This window comes from Onychomys torridus, chromosome 9 (assembly GCF_903995425.1).
Source record: "Onychomys torridus chromosome 9, mOncTor1.1, whole genome shotgun sequence".
Lineage (NCBI taxonomy): Eukaryota > Metazoa > Chordata > Mammalia > Rodentia > Cricetidae > Onychomys > Onychomys torridus.
In genome coordinates, this window is record NC_050451.1 from 4,893,324 (window position 1) to 4,913,259 (window position 19,936).

A 19,936-nucleotide genomic window follows, 5' to 3' on the forward strand; every position below is an offset into this window, starting at 1 on the left:
TAAAAAATGCACTGGAAACTGGGGGTGGGGAGTGGGGTGGTGTAGGCCTTTAGTCCCAGCACTCAGGAGGCAGAGGCAGAGGGATCTGTGAGTTCAAGGACAGCCTGGTCTACAGAGTGAGTTCTAGGACAGCCAAGGCTACACAGAGAAACCCTGTCTCAAAAAGATAATGACAAAAGAAAGAGAAGGAAAGAAAATGATCTTAGGGATAATGTGGACAAAGTGGCTTGCTGGGCACAGAGAAGGCTGGAGACAGATGCAAACAGACCCTCAGATTCTGCCTGGAGTCTGCAGAAATAAGTTCTCGGACTGGTGAGAGGGTGGGCATGGGGACAAAGCCTGCTGGAAGCTGAGGGAAAGGAGTAAGAACTGTCTTGGTTAGCATGGTGGCACCTGTACTGTTGTAGGCAGCAGGCACAGGGCTGGATTGATCCAGTAAAGGAAAAAAAATCTCAAGGTTGGTAGTTAAGCAACAGGATTACCAGCAGTCCAAGAAATTGATAATTTTAGGCATCTTACATAAATTAAATAAAAATCTTACATATAATTTTAGGCATCTTATCCTATGCCCCTTGTCTAAAATATCCAATGTATTTTTTGGTTCTTCAAGACAGGGTTTCTGTTATTTGTTTTGTTTCGGTTTGTTTTTCTTTTCACTCTGGTCCTAGGGATCAAACTCAGGTCCCTGTGTTTTCAGAGCTGGCACATTATCAACTGAGCCACCTTCCTAGTCCTCAAGACAGGGTTTCTCTGTGTAGCCCTGGCTGTCCTAGAACTCACTCTGCAGACCAGGCTCGCCTCGAACTCACAGATCCGCCTGCCTCTGCCTCCTGAGTGCTGGGACTAAAGGCGTGTGCGCCTCTGCCGCCACCACCCCCAGTTTCCAATGAATTTTTTAAAATTTGAAGACAATCCCTCTGTGCTTATGTGTTCCTGGAGTCTTCCTGGCCTGAAGTTCTGGCACACATGAAGCCTGCTCAGGGAATATACAACTGATGGGAGAGGCCTGGGAACTGCAGGGAGCCTTTCCACAGGGAGCAGTGGACTTGCACATCTGAAAGACAGACACCCCTCTGAAGCAGACAAGAGCCTTGTTCTGCCTATGTAGACCTGGAATCCACCCTGCTAGTCTCTGGGCTCTGCTGGTGGTTCTGGGGCTTACCTCAGAGGCTCGTTCTCCAAACTGGGAGAGCACCTTGGTCCGGTAGTCAGGGATGATGCTCAGAGGGTTGTTCAACAAGGCTACACGCTCCAGACATGGTAGGCTGCCTATGCTCTTGACCTCCTCCAACTGAAAGACATAAGTGCCATTTGGTCCCTTCTTCGAACATTTCAGCAACAGACTACACACTTGATGGCTGCTTAATTTTAAGTGAACAGAATCCTATTGGTTTTCTTTCCTTTAAGATAACAAACACCAGACAGGCAGTGGTGGCGCATGCCTTTAATCCCAGCACTCGGGAGGCAGAGCCAGGCGGATCTCTGTGAGTTTGAGGCCAGCCTGGGCTACAAAGTGAGTTCCAGGAAAGAAACCCTGTCTCAAAAAACAAAAAAAAACAGGGGTTGGGGATTTAGCTCAGTGGTAGAGCGCTTGCCTAGCAAGTGCAAGGCCAGGGGTTCGATCCTCAGCTACACACACACACACACACACACAAAACAAAAACCCAGCAACAACAAGTAGATAACAAACACCAAGGCCTAGCAATCCCAGATTCCTGAGGCCCTCAGGGCTAGTGCTCACCTGCTCAATCCTATTATTTCTGAGGTCCAGATTAACCAGACAGTAGAGTTTGTGTAGGCCGCTCAGACTCTCTAGGAAGTTGCCCGCCAGGTTGAGGGTTTTGACATTGCCCAGTTTCGTGTGCACGCCTTCCAGGGAGGTGAGCTTGTTGTAGGACAGGTCAAGGTGCACGAGGTTGTAGAGGTGCTGTAGTGGCAGGGGAGACACAGTGGCCGCACAGGTCAGGCCTCCAGAGAGGTCGCTGTGCCCTTTCAGACCCAAGGGGACCAGTTCTGTGAGGCAGCCTTGCAAATCTTTTTGACAACTGTTGGGCAGGGAAGTCCCTCTTTCCTCTTTTACACGCCATAACTAGTGGTATGTATCCCCAGCAGAGAGGTTAGGGGTGAGCACTGAAAATCAGCCTGCCTACCACCATCACAGTCTGCACATACTCAGCTTTTCGAACACGTTGGAACTAAAACAATCAGTGCATCCCTGGATGCCTAAGAGGAAGGCAAAGTCCCCACCTATGCTTGCTGCCCCTAGGGTGCCGTGTTTCTCCAGCCTCTGGACCATCAGGAGAGCAGGGCCCTAGAGAGCGAGTGGGAGAACACTACCTGTAGGTTGTCCACAACTAGTACTCCATTGTGACTCAGGTCCAGGTATTCAATCTTTGGGATCAGTTTCTTATGAAAGAAAAGAATGTCCAGTGTTACTCAAGAAGGTAGGGCCCTACACCAGTCCATGTACCCAGTGGTTAAACACACATTTCAGGCTGGCTTGTCTTTGCAGGGCCACTGACATCTCCCAGTGTCCACTCAGCAGGAACCCAAAGGAGTCCGCAGAACAACTGGCTTAAGTAATACAATGGTGACACCCACAAGGGCGGGGACCTGCTCTTTCTTAACCCTGCCCACCCCATAGGGTCACAAAAGGATCACACTCTTGAGACCTTGGGATGTTACTCTAACACAGGTATACCTGCGTTCTAGGCAGTGAATTTTCTGCTATTCCTTAGGAATGAATATTATCATTTGCCATGGTTTGGTTATATTAAATGCATACATAGTTCATATGCTTCGCTTGGTTTTATGTATTTACACACCATTTTACATTTTCACTTTGAAATTTAACTTAAAAACTACAAACAATGTGTAGAGCATGAATAGATTTTTTTTTTTTTTTTTTTTGTGGGCCTTCAGAAAAAGTAAACTATAATAGCCATTCCTAGGGCCTGGGAGGTCTGAAAACCTTGGGAGGCTGCTGCAAGCATACCACAGATTCATCGATCTCAGAGATGCTGTTGTGGCTCAGGTCTAGAGTGGTCAACGCTTGCCATGTAGGGATAACAGCAGTCACAGGGCCTTCAAGGGCTGTGCCTTCTGGCTCCCACTCATCAAATTCGGAGGCTTCAGGAACAAGGACTTCCTGCATAAGAACATCTGTTGAATCCTCACACAACACGAAGTAGAACGTGCCATCGTTGCAAAATTTAAGGAAGAGTTGAAGCATATTTAGCATGTGGAAATGAGCTTGCATTAAATGGGCTTTGGTTTATGTGTCTTAAAACGATTGTGAAATAACCGAAAGGCTTGGAATATGTTCTGGTCCTATGACTTCAGGAACAAATGCTAGTCAAGCACCCCTGGACCTCTGCTAAACAGTGATGTCTTTCCTGGCTTAACCCTCAGAGGCTGAAGGTCTGAATTCACGATGTTGCCAGGCAACCATGCATTCAGAATGGTCTCCTCTGTGGACAACAAATCCCTTAACCATGACTTCACAGGGAGAGAATCATCATGGAGACAGAGCAGCAGCATGGGCATCAATCACCACAAGACAGGAAGGCAGCTCTTCTCGGCCTGACTTTTGATGCCTACAAGACATCTTCTTACAAGGGGTCACCCTGAGTTCCTGTGGCTACATGGCAAGGGGTACTTCCCAGAGGACAAGGTAGCTACCCTCTGCTCTTTCTAAAGCTTCTTTGAGTCAGCAGCCTCAAGAGAAAGAATTTTCAACAAACCGAAATCTTGATCAGAAGTCACAAAATACGCTACCATATGCAGTCTCCATGCTAAGGGAGGGGTTTACATGATCATGATGACATCCACATATGGTGAGAGAAACCCCCTACACCCACACTATTTCTGTTGCTCACGTCCAAACAGGGCCCAGCCTTCTATACCTCACCTTCAAGGCCATGGACGCTGAGATACAAATGAGTGCTAAGCCAGCGCTTGCTGGACTCAGAGGAAGTTCTACCAGCTTCAGTAACAAAGCTATGCCCCACAGGCCAGGCCCCAGGAGAACACAAGGCAGAGTTACCTTCATGGAGGTTGCTGAGAATCTGACACTCATTGTGGCTAAAGTTGGCTTCGAGGTGACCAGCCCTCGGATGTGCTTAGCATCACAATGACTTATCTGGAACAAACAACAGCTGTGTCTCAGAAATGGCATCTTGGCCCCTCAGAAACCGCAGGAACTAGATGTTCATCCCACAGGCAAGCTCAAATCCCTAGACAAGAGATGACTCAAAACTTGGCCTCTTTAATCCCCCAGTGCTACTCAGTGCTGCTAAACATTTTAAGCATCTAGTAAGAAAGGCATCTAGCTAGGCATGGTGGTGCATATCTTTAATCCCAGCACTTAGGAGGCAGAGGCAGAGGCAGGCAGATCTCTGTGAGTTTGAGTCCAGCTTGGTTTACAGAGTGAGTTCTAGGACAGTCAGAGCTACACAGTGAGACCCTGTCTCAAAAATGGACATTCAGACTCAATATGAGCCACAAATACCACTTTTGTGGCTAAGGGATACCTGGAGCTTGTCAAGTCAACAGAATAGGTAGGATATGGGAATCAGTGATAGAGAACAAGGAACGTTTCCTCCACAGCACATTGAGCATTTCTCCTGCTTACCTAGCCTGCCCCATTGTCCTGAGGTAAGAACAGGTCAATGGGAGCAGGCTTCTGGAATTCAGTCAAATTCTATATCCTAGTCTAACTTCCTCCTTCTCCCAAGCCTCAGTTTCCTCGATTGTAAACTGAGAACAAAAGCATCCACATTTCACAAAGAAGTTGGGGAGACCTGATCAAGAATCATGGGCACTGGTAGAGCTGAAGACAAAAGCCAAGTTCAGGAAACACATGGTTTTACTGTTTTTATTGTTCATTACTGACTCCCCTTTCTTTTTAAAATGACAACACAATTAGTGTTAAGAACCAGAATTCAGTAGGAAGTAATATAAAGCATTTCTTGTTAGGTGTAGGTGCCCTAGAGGGCAAAGAGCCTTTAAGGCTCTGACTTGGAAAACAAAGATCTGGAATTGCCTCTGTCTGGCTTTTAGGATGAATTCCGTGACTTCTACCTGAAGAACACATGTTCCTGACTCCGTGAGAGGCTGGAGGGAACTAAGTTCTGATGCTCTGCTCCCTAATACTTCTTCCCTGCTGCCTACAGCAGGGATGGAGAGCTGCAAACCAGCTGAGGACAGAAAAGGGTTCCCCTTCTGTCCTGCTCCTTTCTGGTTGATTTTCTTGGACAGAATCTGCCAGCACACTGCTAACTATGAGGGCAGCAGTGCCTTACCTCTTGCTATCACAACCGTCCCTACGTACGGACGACAGTGCAAGACGATGCTAGGCAGGGCTCAGTCCCGCCTGCTCACTAGCAGTCTCGGGCCTTACCTCCACCTGATGAAGAGACTTGAATATAGACAGATCAAAGGGCAGGAGCTGCTCCTGAATGTTGCTGGTCCCAAAAGGTCCTTCTGTGCCAGAAACCTGAGGCCAAAGACAGACTGAAGTTAGGGATGCTGTAGTAATGGCTCCCATTCTGCACTCTTGAGTGAGTGTGGCAGCAGCTGTCACACTCAAAGCTTGACCACTTCAACGGTGGTGTTCGGACAAGGAGCCAGGATGCCCCCTGGTGCTCACAGGCAGAAGCGCCTCGGTCTCTTCACACACTCCAGCTGGTGAGCTGTCAAGCATGAGAGCCAACTGAGAGATGACCTACAATCTTGCTGCTGCATCTTTACCTTAAGGTACCTAAGGCGACAGGTGAAGTCTAGGATGTGCCCAAGGTCAGTCTTGGCATCGCCGCTGGCACAAGTAGGCTTTCCTTGCTGTAGCTGCTCCGTGACAGCGTAGAGCTGCAAGGGCCTGATGGCGAAGACCTCACCGGCTCCCAGAAGCTGTTCTCCTGTAACAGCCAAACCCAAAGGTGAGTGTCCAGCCCCGCCCCAGCCTGTTGTACAGCCAGGGAATGTAAACACGAAGCCAACAGTCAATAAGCATGCAGCAAGCACCTATGACATGCACCCACCCCACCCACCATGCAAAGCTACAGTCTTAGGTACACTGGAGCAGCCTTTCTGAGCTCATCTGGGCACAGAGCAATCCTAGACACATGATGAGAGAGAAGGGATGGGCTGTGGGACTGGGGAGCCATCCTGAAGAGTGAGACCGAGGAGAGGTCTAAGGAACTGAGCCAAGAGAAGGCTGGGAGAGGCAGTGTCTAGGTGTCACAACTACTCTGCATCCTCTAATATGCAGAGACTGGGGTCAACTATAGACCTAGGATGCTAGTGTTTAAACCTTAACTTGCTCCTTCTACCAAGTTTCTGAGCTTCTGACCACCAGTGTCCTTACTTTTACCTCAGGGAAGGCAGTAAGATGCTACATGTAAGACTGTTGTTGGCAGGGAGTGCTCATTCCACCACTGTTAATTGTTAATAAAACCATGACCCAAGATTGGCTTCTACTTGCAATCTGAACACTTCCAAGCAAGGACAAATCAGGTGCAAGATGGCAGCATGCCAGCCACCTTTCAACACCCAGTGTAGCTTGGGAATAGATCCTGAGACTGAGGTGAGTCCCAGGCACTCACCTTACACAAGCCTGGCTACCTGAGTTTGATCCCCAGAACCTACATAAAGGCGGAAGGAGAGAGCTGACTCTACCAAGTTGTCCTCTGATCTCCACATGTGTGCTGTGACACATGTGCCCACACACACATACCCCACAATAATACAATTATAATGAAGAATCTTAACTTGAAGGATCCTCAGCTGTAGGGCAAGTTGGTGGGTAGACTTGGGCTGGGAGCTAGGGCCAGGGACTTAACACCCTCAAGGAGGTGGGACCTGGCTAGGCTCTAACAGATGAGTTTAGTGCTACCCTGGGCCTACAGCTACCTACTAGACTAGGCAACATTTCAAGAGCCAATGGCTATGTACCTTTGTCAAAGAGTTCTTCAGCCAGTGCTGCAGTGATGCCGTTTATTTCCTGGGGAGGAAACAGACACTGCAGTCAGAAGTCCGTCTGCCCATCACTGATGGTGTACACTCCCTGCTGTGTACTCACTTGGCTCCTCAGGGCCAACTCTAGATCTCAGGGGTGTCAGTCTTTTGACACTGCAATAAGACCGTTCATCTACAGAATTCCTGCTTGAGAACCGCACAGTCAAGCAACAAAACAATCACTGTTTGGTGGGATTGCACCCGCGGCTCCCTTAAGACCACATGGCCTGCAGGCAGCAAGCAGGACATGGCTTCCAGATGATGAGCAACTAAAGCAACTCATTCCAGAATGAGGCAAGGAGCTTAGAAAGGTAACTAAGTATTTCCAGATAGATGGACAGCTGAACGGTTTCCTCAAAAGCAACTCTAGGTCTGTACAGGCACGGGCTGAGGGTACCACGGCCCAGGAGCCAGCAGCTCCCTAAAGCGACTCTGGGACCCCCAGGAGTGGGTGTGACAGAGAAGAAATCCCATTTCTCTTGGAAGAGAGGCCCTGATTACCCCGTACAGTACATGATTCTGCAATACCAACTTTCCCTAGGAATGGCTATTTCCACCTTGTCTCATGTCAAATGTTTCTTAAAGAGTGGACACTAAGCCAGTTGTAGTGGCACATGCCTTGAATCCCAGTACTCAGGAGGCAGAGGCAGGCAGATCTCTGTGAGCTTGAGGCCAGCCTGGTCTACAAATCAAGTTCCAGGACAGCCAGGGCTGTTACCCAGAGAAACCCTATCTTGAAATACCAAAACAGAAAAAAGAAAGAGTGGATACTTGTCTTTTTCCTGTGCTCACTCCTTCCAGAGTCACAGCAGTACCACAAAGCCCCAGGGTCACTAGACAGACGCAGCAAGGGTTTTCAAATGACACAAAGAGGCATGGCAAGAACCAGTGCTCACTCACATTAACAGCTAACATGCTGGCTTGAAGTCAACCAGACAATGCCCAAGTACTCCATAGGTCCTGGCTCACTGCCTTCTCTCACCACCCTATAAGAGGTAGCTGTTACCTTGTGCCATGTTACACAGGGAGAGCTTTAGGCACACTCCAATTTTATGTGGCTATAAACCAACAAAGCAGTTATCTTGGTCCTCTCTAAACGTAACCAGTTGCCTCTGCACTCAAAACAATCATGGGGGCCCAGAGAGATGGCTCAGTTGTTAAGAACACTGTGGCTCTTCCAGGGGACTTAGATTCAGACTCACATAGTGGCATACAACCATTGGTCATTCCAGTTTCAGGGAATTTAACCTCCTCAGGTACCAGGCACAGGCATGGTACACAAACATTCAAGTTAGCAAAACACTCAGACACATAAAATACTAAAACTCTAACAAAACAAAACAAAACAATCATGTGGTCTAGAGACCCCCACCCAAACCTCTAGCCCCACCTCCCGGAGGTAAGAAATTAAACTGGACTGATAGCAGTCCACATGTCTTTTTGTAAACAAGTCCAGATGGAGCGGCAAATAACCCTTGAAACTCATGGAACACTCTGCCACTAGGACACGCAATTTATGTATTTATGGGACTTAAAAAGCACCAGGCTGTAGGGAACAGGGTGTCCTTTTCCTGTTTTTCCCATCAGTTGTTTGTCTCTTCCTTACCATCTTTCGTACATCATAGCTACTACCCCCTCAAATACCGGGAACTGAATCTGGGGCCTCTACCACTGAACTGCAGCAACCAGCCTTTTTGTGTTTTATTTTGAAATATAATCTCTAAGTTACTTGGGTGGCTTCAAATTCAGAATCCTTCTGCCTCAGCCTCCCAAATAGCTGGGATAGATCTGAGCCATTCACCCAGCTTCTGATAGCAATTTTAATCGTTGTGAATGTGCAGTAAGCATTTCCTCCCAGCCTGCATATACTTTTGTCTTTTGTTCAAAGTGGTCTTCTTAACATAGTGAGGTTTTCGTTTTTATGTTTAACTTATAATTCTTTTCCTTTGTGACAGTGAGGTCTCTCCTTTGACTCCAGGAATATTAAGAATATTATCCCATTGGGAGATGGTGGTGGCACAAGCCTTCCTTTAATCCCAGCACTCGGGAGGCAGAGTCAGGTGGATCTCTGTGAGTTCAAGGCCAACCTGGTCTACAGAGTGAGATCCAGGACAGGCACCAAAACTACACGGAAAAACCCTGTCTCTAAAAACAAACCAAACCAAACCAACCAAACAACACAACAACCAAACAAAATATTATCCCAGTTTTCTCTTGACCCTATGATCTTTAAAAGTTGTGTTTATATAGTCTGCTTTTATATATAAGAACTGTTCCTCTCCCACCTCATCCCTCAGTGTACAAAAAGCCAAAGAGAAGATAAACCAATATACCTCAGCGTTAGAGAGCTCAGGGCACAGGTCAAAATGTCAAAGGCTAACAGAGGAACAGGGCTCCAGCCGGCAGAGGCTACGAGTTCTCTGACACTCAACTTCAGTCTCTTACCACCTCCTAAACCCCATTAGTTTCCCCTGGCAGCTGTGAGGATCTGAAGTGAAGGAACAGCTTGGAATGGCCTGCAAACAAGTCTCCCACACACTTTTGAGAACCATGCCCTTCTTTCCTCTAGCCAGAACACCTAGTGCTAAGGTCCCAGAGGCTGCCATCTACACTTCCTTCAACCCCCCACCCCCAGGCCTCTCAGACACTGTGTAGGCACAAGGAACCTGTTAAAGGGCTCTTGAGAAAAAGGGCCTCCTGCCCTGTCATCAGCGCCAGGCGGTCCTCACCTTCCAGGGCGCATGTCTTTGGACAACTGGTATTGATTCAGACAGAACAAAGTGAAAGAATCATGCTAGATGAAAGCCCTGCTGAAGGGCAGAGCTGTGCTTTAACTCCTGAGGAATCTCAAAAGCAAACTGTAACAATTGCTCTCCACTTTGTGCACAGGAAGAGCGTGGTTGGTCTTCCTACTTGGCTTCCTCAGGCTGACCTTCACCTTAGAAGAGAGCCTGAACCAGTGGAACACAGCAATTCCCAGCTGCAAACCTAAAACACTAGTTTCCCTGGTCAAACTGCACCTGTGGGCAAAGGCGTACGGCACCAGGCCTCTCTCTGGGCCAGGAAGAAATAGGGCAGGGGGCTCAGTGGGGAAATGTGGGGACTGGTAGCTCTCCATATGCCATATTATATTTGTGCTGAGGGACCTGAAGTGCTTTGGGGTGACACATCTGTAAAATAACATTTGACAATAGATGTGTTACAGACTTAGTCATGCCACTGCTGACTAGGATCACATGTTGGTGTGCACTCCTGAGAAAAAGGTACGCACTCTCTCTCTCTCTCTCTCCTTTTTAAAATCTGTTGTGCTGGGAAGGAACCCAGAGCCTGTCCCATTCTAGATAAGCAGTCTACCTTAGTTATATCTCCTCTTTGGGCTTCCCATCAACACCACATGGACTACTTAGGCTATTTATATTTTAGCTTGCCTAGTCACAGAGCCCAGCTATAAGTGTACCCCTAAATACACAATGCCGATGCTCAATTAGAAACCCCAGTCCCCGATACCTCTGCTTGGCTGGTGCAAAAGCGGTGTGCCTGTCAGTGGGCATTAACCAGGCATTAATTACATGCCCTGAGGCCACCACCTGGGTGTGATCTGGATACACATACGGCTGAGGGGCCTTGTCTAGCTTTTATTTTGTGCTAGTAGAAGTCAGGCATATTATATGTGATTCAACTATAAGCAAAAATTCCCCACTGAAGAATTATTCACATATAAACTTTAAAGAGCTTCAAGACTAGAGGTTGAAAAACAAACACACCAAGCAGGCTTGTTATCATTCACAACCTCAGCCCTGTGCAATTAAAACAAACTATAAAAATAAAACGGATCTAAAACCAACAGTTGATACTTTCATTTCAAATTAAAAAAAATTTTTTTGTTACAGCCAAATGGCTTTAAAATAAGGAAATGATATAAACATCCCCTGTGAAGAGAACTGAGCAGCTTTCCTTCCCAGAACAGCCTAGTGTGGTGACATGTGGTGAGCCCTGACCCATTCCTTTTAAGCCTCAGATATTCACTGTACAATTTCATGCAGGCTTCAGAAGGTGCCCAGATTATCACCTCCCAGCTCACAAAACAGAACAGGGCCCAGGAAAGTTAAATGACTGACTTGGAATTAACTGGTTGAAACGAGCAGGTCTGGGAGACAGACTTGGCTCTATTTCCAAGTCCTCTGTGAGGTGTCCTCCTCAGAATGATTGTGGTTATGATATTCAATGGGACTGCGGCATTCTATTGAGTTTGGAAACTTCTCTAGACATTCTGGGACAGGCTTATCACAGGGAGTCTAGGAAGCTGGGAGTGCAGCTACCCAGCGGAGAGGGACAAAGGCTGCCTCATCCCTTGAGTTCCCATTTCTGACTTGGCTGGGGAGAGAAATTATGTTTTTTCCTTATCATTAAAATCCAAACTATGAAAGAATTGAACTAGACCTCTACTTTATACCATATACAAAAAATGAATTCAAAATGGATCAAAGTCCTAAACATAAAAACAAAACTCGTAAGAGAAAATATAATCATAAATTTTTTTGTGATACCAATTAGTCAATGGTTTCTCAGATAGGGCACCAAAATATAAGTGACCATAATATACAAAAATGAACTTTGTCAAAATCTAAAACATGTATGTTTCAAAGAATACTATCAAGAGCTCAGTGGTTAAGAAAACTTGCTGCTCTTGCAGAGGACCAGGGTTTAACTCCCAGCACCCACGTAGCTAACACCTGTCCATAACTCCAGTGCCAGGGGATCTGACACCTTCTTCTGGCCTTCACAGGCACTGCACACATGTGGTGCACATATATACATGCAGGCAAACACCCATACACATAAAATAAAAATAAATATTTTTTAAAGGATATTATTAAGTAAAGGAAGCCATATGTGGTGGTACACGCCTATAATCACAGTACTCAGGAGGCTGAGGCAGGAGGATGGTGAGTTTGAGGCCAGCTTATTCTATATGGTTCTAAGCCAGCATGGGCTATATAAAGACCCTATCTTAAGAAACAACAATAACGCTGGGTGGTGGTGGTACACACCTTTAATCTCAGCACTCAGGAGGCAGAGGCAGGCGGATCTCTGTGAGTTTGAGGTCAGCCTGGTCCACAGAGCGAGATCCAGGAAAGGTGCAAAGCTACACAGAGAAACCCTGTCTCAAAAAAACAAAGGGAGGGAAAAAAACCAAAAAATAAAAAATAAAAATAAAAAACCAAAGAACAACAATAACTACAAAATAAAGTGAAAAGCTGTGGGTACAGCTCCATGTTCAGTATGTAAAAGGCTCTAAATTTGATCTGAAATACACACAAAAAAAAGAAAGCAAGCAAGAAAAAAAGAACAAAGGGGCCAGGCAGTGGTGGCGCATGCCTTTAATCCCAGCACTCGGGAGGCAGAGGCAGGTGGATCTTTATGAGTTCGAGGCCAACCTAGTCTACAGAGCGAGATCCAGGAAAGGTGCAAAGCTACATAGAGAAACCCTGTCTCGAAAAACAAAAACAAAACAAAACAAAGCAAAACAAAACAAAAGAACAAAGGGTTAAAAACAAAACAAAAAACCTTCATGGAACATGGTAAGTTATTTGCATATCACACTTCTGATAAGGGTCTAGCATCGAGAATATATAAAGAACTCTTAAAATTCAACAAAAAGAAAATAAAAACAAACAAACAAACAAAGGGGCTGGAGAGATTCTCAGTGGTTATGAACACTGGCTGCTCTTCCAGAGGACCTGATTCAATTCCCTGCACCCATGTGGCAGTTCTAACCTGTTCTAATGCCAGTTCCAGGGTTTCTGATACCCTCACACATACATGCAGGCAACACACTAATGCACATAAAATAAAAATAAATTATAAAAAGGAAAAAAAAAGAAAACCTAATGTTACAAATACAAGGGATTTAAATCCATTTCTCCAAAGATATAAATGTCCTACACATATATTAAAAAAAAAATCTCAGCATCATTAATCATAATTAAGCATAATTAATAACTGCAAGCCAAAACCACAATGGAACTACTTACACCCACTCTGACGCCCAGGATAAAGCAAAGACAAGCCCAAGTGCAGGTTAGGATGTGGGAAATGGAGCCTACACATTGTGACTAAGAATGGAAAATGACCTGGTGGTTCCTCAGAAAGTCAAGAGTTACTATATAACTCACCTTCCTCTTCTGGGTCTACTCAAAAGGTAGGAAACACATTTGCACAAAACCTTATGCAGCAGTCTCCCCCAATTCCCTTTTCTGTGGTCATTCGTGATCACTGACAGCCCAGAATTATTAAATGGAAAAAAACCAGAAAAAAAAGATTCACAAGTTTTAAACTGCACTGCATTCTGAGTACCATGAACTAACTCTCCAGCTGTCCCACCCTGTCTCTACTGTAGTGACATGAGTCAGTCTTCTGTCCAGCATGTCTACATAATATACTCAGCACCTAGCAGTCCCCCAGTCATCAGCAGCCACCTTGGCTCCACAGTCTTACTTGAATTTAGAATAGTCTGAATATGCGGGGGTAGAGATGTGGGAATTCGGATATGCCCTTTGATAGGAAAATAAATTAGTTAAGATCTACAGTAAAAATGAATCTTCTATCCAGGAAACTGTGAAGAAGAAATTCCTGCTACATTTGCTACAATACTTCAATCTGAAAAAGTTATGGTTAGACTACACAAGAACTTAGGGTAGAAAAAACAAGACATCTGTATATGCATATGTGGGGAAGAACATAGGTAGGCTTGGTGTTAGCCTTGGCTTTAGCTGCCTACTGGAGCCCTTGCAATGTACTCACTATCTCAGATAAGGGGATAATGACTGGATAAACACAATATAGTATGACAGTTCTTCCTTAGCCATGAAGGGCACACTCTAAAACAAACAGATGCCCAAGACTATACAGTTCATATACTCTGTTCTTTCCTACAAACACACACTCATGATAAAGTCTAATCTAAAGTAAGGCAGAGCCAAATGTTAATACTCTAAAATAAAATTATTAAAGTAATGTTATAATAAAACTTATGTAATGTGGTCTCTTAAAGTATCTTCTACTTTTACTTTTCCACTTACAGGAAGCACTTCATGGCTATATTTGGGCATATCTGAATTGCCATCATTGTGACTCAGGTGTTTTGGGCTATAACCACATAAAATCAGAGTTACCTGGACACAGCACTGTGACATTGTAACACCCGATAACTGAGATGGCTACTAAGTGATTAATGGCCTACTAAGTGACTATGTGTATAACGTTGATACACAGACAAAGAGCTGAATCCTATGAAAGAGTTAATTACACTAGTGGTGCATTTAAAACTCATGAATTGTTCACTTCTGGAGTTCTCCATGTAACATTTTCAAACCATGGCTGTCGGTAGGCAACAGAAACCATGGGATGCAAAATCAGACTAAAAAGAGATTTCTGAATGTATTTCCAAAGAATATGTGAGTCATAAAAGGACTAAATGATTAATGCTACAACATGAATGGACCCTGGAAATAAATGAAGTTGCTATATATTATACAAAACACTACACGGAAACAATGAGAACAAGCAAACTCATAGAGGCAGGGAGTACCCAGGGCTGGGGAAAGGAAGGGACAGACAGTTACTGTACTAAATAGAGGGCTGTGCTGTAGGCGCTGAAGTGTCCGGGGATTAAGACGGCAGTGTTCATCACCTCACAACTCTGTGGGTCTATTAAAACCTACTAAATTGTACACACACAGTGAATTGTATAGTATGTGAATTGTATCTCAACCTAAAGCATTTTTCCCTAAACAAAAAGAAAACAACAGCAACAACCATAACGCAGTCAGGTATGTTGGCATCTACTGTAATTGCAGTACTCAGGAGGGAGAGGAAGGAGGATCACTGCAAGTTCAAGGCCACCCTGGGCTATGGGGCAAATCTTATGCCAACTACATCTATGGAGAGAAAGCCTATCTTAACAAAATAAAATGTAAGTAGTCCACACCATAATAGCCTAAGGTTCCCTGAGTCTATCCACCTCATCCAATGCCAGCACACAAGAGACAGACATCTTGGGAACAACCCCCAGGCAGATACTGGCTAAGACAGATTCCCTTGAGAGCCCCTGCCTGCAGAAAAAGCTGACAGTGCTCTTAGACTGTGTTCAAAGGTAAATTTAAAGGAGGAGCTAGCCCATGACTCTCAGCTGAGTGATTCTGGCCCCTCCCACCAGGAGAAGATGGGCATTGTCTCCTCTAGAAATCAGAATTTTAGCGGATGGGCCCCAGGAAGGAAAGTGTTATAGACGTGAATCAAGGCCAGGGATGCTGTTAAGCAGTGTTCCTCATATTTCAGAAAGATGATAGTGCCATGGCTGAGAAAGACATCTTTTTTTTTTTTTTTTTTAAAGATTTATTTATTATGGGGTCTGGAGAGATGGCTCAGAGGTTAAGAGCACCGACTGCTCTTCCAGAGGTCCTGAGTTCAATTCCCAGCACCCACATGATGGCTCACAACCATCTGTAATGAGATCTGGCGCCCCCTTCTGTATACATGATAAATAAATCTTTAAAAAAAAAAAAAAAAAGATTTATTATGTATACAATATGTCTGTAAGCCAGAAGAGGGCACCAGATCTCATTATTGACTGTTGTGAGCCACCATGTGGTTGCTGGGAATTGAACTTAGGACCTCTAGAAGAACAGCCAGGGCTCTTAACCTCTGAGCCATCTCTCCAGCCCGAGAAACCCATCTTAATCTAATGACAGGTTAATTACTTTTCAAATCCAGATTTATATAACCTATGTATATGTTTGATATCAATAATTTCAAACATGTCTGAATAGCTCCAAGGTCATGCTTCAAACCAGAACCACAGAGTTAGGCTGGTCCTAGAACTATTGCAGGAAAGTCTAACTAAAAAAAGCATTCCTGGGGCTGGAGAGATGGCTCAGTGGTTAAGAACACCAACTGCTCTTTGGGAGGACCTAGGTTCAATTCCCAGTACCACATGGCAGCTCACAACTGTAATTCCAGTTCCAGGGAACCTGACACCCACGGCAAACACTGTTTTAAAAATTAATTAATTAAAAAGAGCATTTTAGGCCTTTCCTGCTCAGTGTTGTGCAAGCCTATAGCAGCCAGGAAAACTTCCCCAAAGAGAGCATTAACAACAAATCCTATTTTCAAAGAGATGTTTATCAGGTTTCATTCTTCAGTGAAAAATGGAAGGTTTGTGATGTTTATTTGACAGACTCAGGCAATGAGAATTTTTTCTTACACAAGAAAATGTAAAGAGACATTCACAACAGAAGATGGTATACAGACACAGTCTAACGTGTATGGTCCCTTCCAGCTTAGTGGCAGGAGGCTAGCCACATCACCAAATTCCAAATCTCCAAGCTCTATTTAGTACTCCAAAAAAGATTCTGGAGTCTTACTCTGCAATTTCAAGAAAGATTTAATTTAAAGAAGCCAAGGCCATCTTCATCATTTAAGGGGAAAATAATTAAATATTAGATACATGCTATCAGAAAACCTCTCAAAGAAAACTGACCCACATAGGTCTTCATAGACAACTATATCAATGTGACCCTTTTTCTTGTAAAACTAGAATCCTAGTCTATACACTGTTTTATGACCTGTTTCTTTGTGGGGCTTTTTTTTGGGGGGGCCATTGAGACAGAGTCTCACTATGTAGACCAGGCTGGCCTTAAACTCACAAAGATCCACCTGCTGCTGCCTCCCAAGTGTGGGTATTAAAGGTATGAGTGTGAATGGCAAGGACTTGTTCCTCTTACATATTTATTGTCCCATGACAGTCCACAGCTATACCAGAAATATAATGTCCAAATGCATGGCTGACCACTTTTTTTTTGTTTTTTTTTGTTTGTTTGTAGATAGGAGTCTCATTATGTAGCCCTGGCAAATTTCAAACTCAGAGATGTGCCTGCTCCTTACCTGCTGGGATAAAAGGCATGTGCCACCATGTCCAGCCTTGTTTGGATTTTCAAAACAAATCTTGATGCACAGCCCAGGCTGGCTTTGGACTACTACTGGGAAGTGCTGGATTGCAGATGCATGCCATCATACCTCTTGGCTTGGCTTGATTTTTTTTTTTTTTTCTTTAAAGAAACTTCTTCCCGGGGTTGGGGATTTAGCTCAGTGGTAGAGTGCTTGACTAGCAAGCGCAAGGCCCTGGGTTCGATCCTCAGCTCCAAAAAAAAAAAAAAAAAGAAAAGAAAAGAAACTTCTTCCCACCATTCTCTGTACTGTTTTCAGTATCCTGCTCCAAATCTTCGAATGACTACCTGTGTTCACATATGCTTTTCCAGTTGCCTTGTCTCTCCTTAGAATAAGTTCTCAGAAGTGAACTGCAAGTGGCTTTGGATACTTTGGCTTCACACTGCTAAACTACCTGCCCTTCTTAAGGTCTGATCACTTCATTATGTTTTCCCTTTTATTGTTTTTGAGACACAGTCTTGCTATAGAGCTCTGGGCGGCCACACACTGATGACCCCTCTGCTCAGCAGGGTTTATTGTGTCACCAGTAGCACACCAGTCCCCCCAGAAGGGAGAGGAGAGCTGCTCTATGACACAGTTTCAATATACAGGCAGCGGGGTATCTACCACGAGCCCCATGATGGCAATTCACTGATTAAGAATGACTAATTCCAGGCTGGAGAGATGGCTCAGCAGTTAAAAGAGCAAACCACACTTACAGAGGACCCAAACTCAGTTCCCTGGGTGACTCACAGCCTCCTGTAATTCGAGCTCCAAGGGACACAACATCCTCTCTGAGTTACATGGTGTTTACACTGACATGTACACACCCCACAGAAACGTACAACAATGAAAATAAAAGAATCTTAAAATCGAAGAGTGATAAATTCTCTCATTAGTACTGAGTCTGAGGTAATACTGCAACAGTATGTCTATACAGGTATTCCTTCTTTCTAGTCCATCCTCACTCATTAATTAGGAAGAAAAATCTACCTTCAAAGTCAAGAGAGATTTTTGCAAAACAAAATGCCTTGTAGTAGAAGAACATATGTGGCCAGTCTGACTTAACATAAACCCACCAATAAACATGATATGCTCTACCTGACCACACTCCTCCATCCTCTATCCTCAGAGTCAGGGTCCAGTCTGCTTCTCCTCAAAGCTGAGGTCTATGTCGTAAACTTTGGTGGTTGGGGGTGGGTAGGCAAAGTTGAGAACCTCAAAGGGAACTTACATAGAAGTGGAAATGCAAGAAGTGGGCCAAAACTCTGGGAGCCACATCGGGGAAGGTGCCCAGGAGAGTCTGGAGGTATACCTCCAGGTCCTTCTCCCTTTTCTCTACCAAGCTTCTGGAGTTCTTTCCGATTATCTTTTTGGGTGGAAGTAGAGTTTTGTCAATTTTTCTCTCTGCAACAAGCTGTAAGAAAACACAAGCATATCAACCATAGACCAGGAAGCTCTGGACCTCTGTAAGATCCAGGCCGGCAATGACCACATCTTCTACAGCCTCCTGGTAGCAGTCCCAGGATTGGTGCTCCAACTGATGTGCCTGCGACCTGGCCTCTTCTGATCCCAGTACTGGAAATACTTATATAACTCCAAGTGAGAAATCCATCTTCAGTCTTTGGGGACATTGAGAAAAGTAGTGCTTATGGCCCCCTGAAGTATGAAAACTAGAGTCTGTGCTATATTTTAAGACACTCTTACTGTAAACATCCCACAGAAATGCAGCTCTTTCTAAAAGCAAGGGAAAAAAATGTAATCTCAATCTGTTATTAAAGAGTAAAAATACATTTTGTGGAACAAGTTCAAAATTGTGCTCGCCTTAAGAATATGACAATTTTAAAATCAAAATTTAAATGTACTACTCTAGAAGGTCTCATACTAGGGCTGAACTCCTAGGAACAACCAGTTCTTTTGTGAGATGCATTAAGGAGCTGGTCTACTAAAGTAAACTACAAAGCCCATGAGATGGCTCATCTGGTAAAGGCGTTTGCTGCTGAATCTGATGATCTGAGTTCAATCCTTGGTGCCTATGTGGTAAAAGGAGAACCAGCTCTCACAAACTGTCCTCTGACCTCTATATGTGGGGTGTGCATCCCCATCCCCCCTAAAATACATACATACATTTTATATATTTTAAAGACAGGGTTTCTCTGTTTAACAACCCTGGCTGTCCTGGAAATCACTCTGTAGCCCAGGCTGGTTCAAACTCACAGAAATCCACCTGCCTCTGCCTCTTGGGTGCTGGAATTAAAGGCATGCACCACTATGGCCAGCCATAAATAAATTTTTAAGAAATTAGCAAAAAGGAGATGTGAAGGCAGGTTTGCCCTAAAATTAATGTGTGGCACAATGGAGACTCGGTCCTCAAGCGCCTAAGCCCTGAGATACAGGCTCCCAACTCCTCAGATTACCTTTTCGTGTAGGTCATGAAAGTCACTGTAACGATGCTTGATTGTCCACTCATGGTTGCCATCAGTAACCTGTATGATATAAACCTAAAGGGAAAAATGATTCCTTGAGGCAAGGGAACCCTGCCCCCACAATAGCTGCAAAGTATTCAGACCCCACTCCCCCAAAATCCAGAGTCAGGCATCCTTCCACATCCATTGTGCACCTGACCCTACTGAGCAGTGGTGGACCAGCCTTCCCCAGCCTCCCCCACTGCCCTGTGAGCTCTGGAGTAAAGCTGTGCTCTGGTCATCGGGAAGGAACGGAAATGTGACTAGCTCAACACACCTTAGATTTTGACCTTCTGCCTCCACATAATTCAAAACTCAACCTGAGCTGTAGGCAAGGCTGCCCCTTCTAAGGGAGGTAGAGCAGAACCCTGCTTGGCAGGACCAGTGTCTCTGCTATACATCTTTTCAGGTACCCTGACTCCATCCTAGAATAGGTCTTCAAACATTTTCCACTGACTGATTTTGAATTC

The 19,936-nt window shown here is 44.8% G+C and overlaps 1 protein-coding gene across 4 annotated transcripts in view; it reads right to left on the reverse strand.

Annotated features, from left to right (window-relative positions):
• Positions 1-19,936, reverse strand: part of Nisch (nischarin) — a 37,752-nt gene that overhangs the window by 16,007 nt on the left and 1,809 nt on the right. For all 4 annotated transcript variants that reach the window (XM_036198580.1, XM_036198579.1, XM_036198581.1 and 1 more), the window contains exons 2-11: positions 19,419-19,502; positions 18,236-18,418; positions 6,952-7,000; positions 5,752-5,915; positions 5,402-5,497; positions 4,046-4,141; positions 2,996-3,148; positions 2,338-2,406; positions 1,742-1,927; positions 1,163-1,291 (exon numbers count right to left, since the gene is read on the reverse strand). In XM_036198580.1, the coding sequence (XP_036054473.1) occupies positions 1,163-1,291; positions 1,742-1,927; positions 2,338-2,406; positions 2,996-3,148; positions 4,046-4,141; positions 5,402-5,497; positions 5,752-5,915; positions 6,952-7,000; positions 18,236-18,418; positions 19,419-19,502 (1,209 nt within the window). The remainder of the gene's footprint in view (positions 1-1,162; positions 1,292-1,741; positions 1,928-2,337; positions 2,407-2,995; positions 3,149-4,045; positions 4,142-5,401; positions 5,498-5,751; positions 5,916-6,951; positions 7,001-18,235; positions 18,419-19,418; positions 19,503-19,936) is intronic.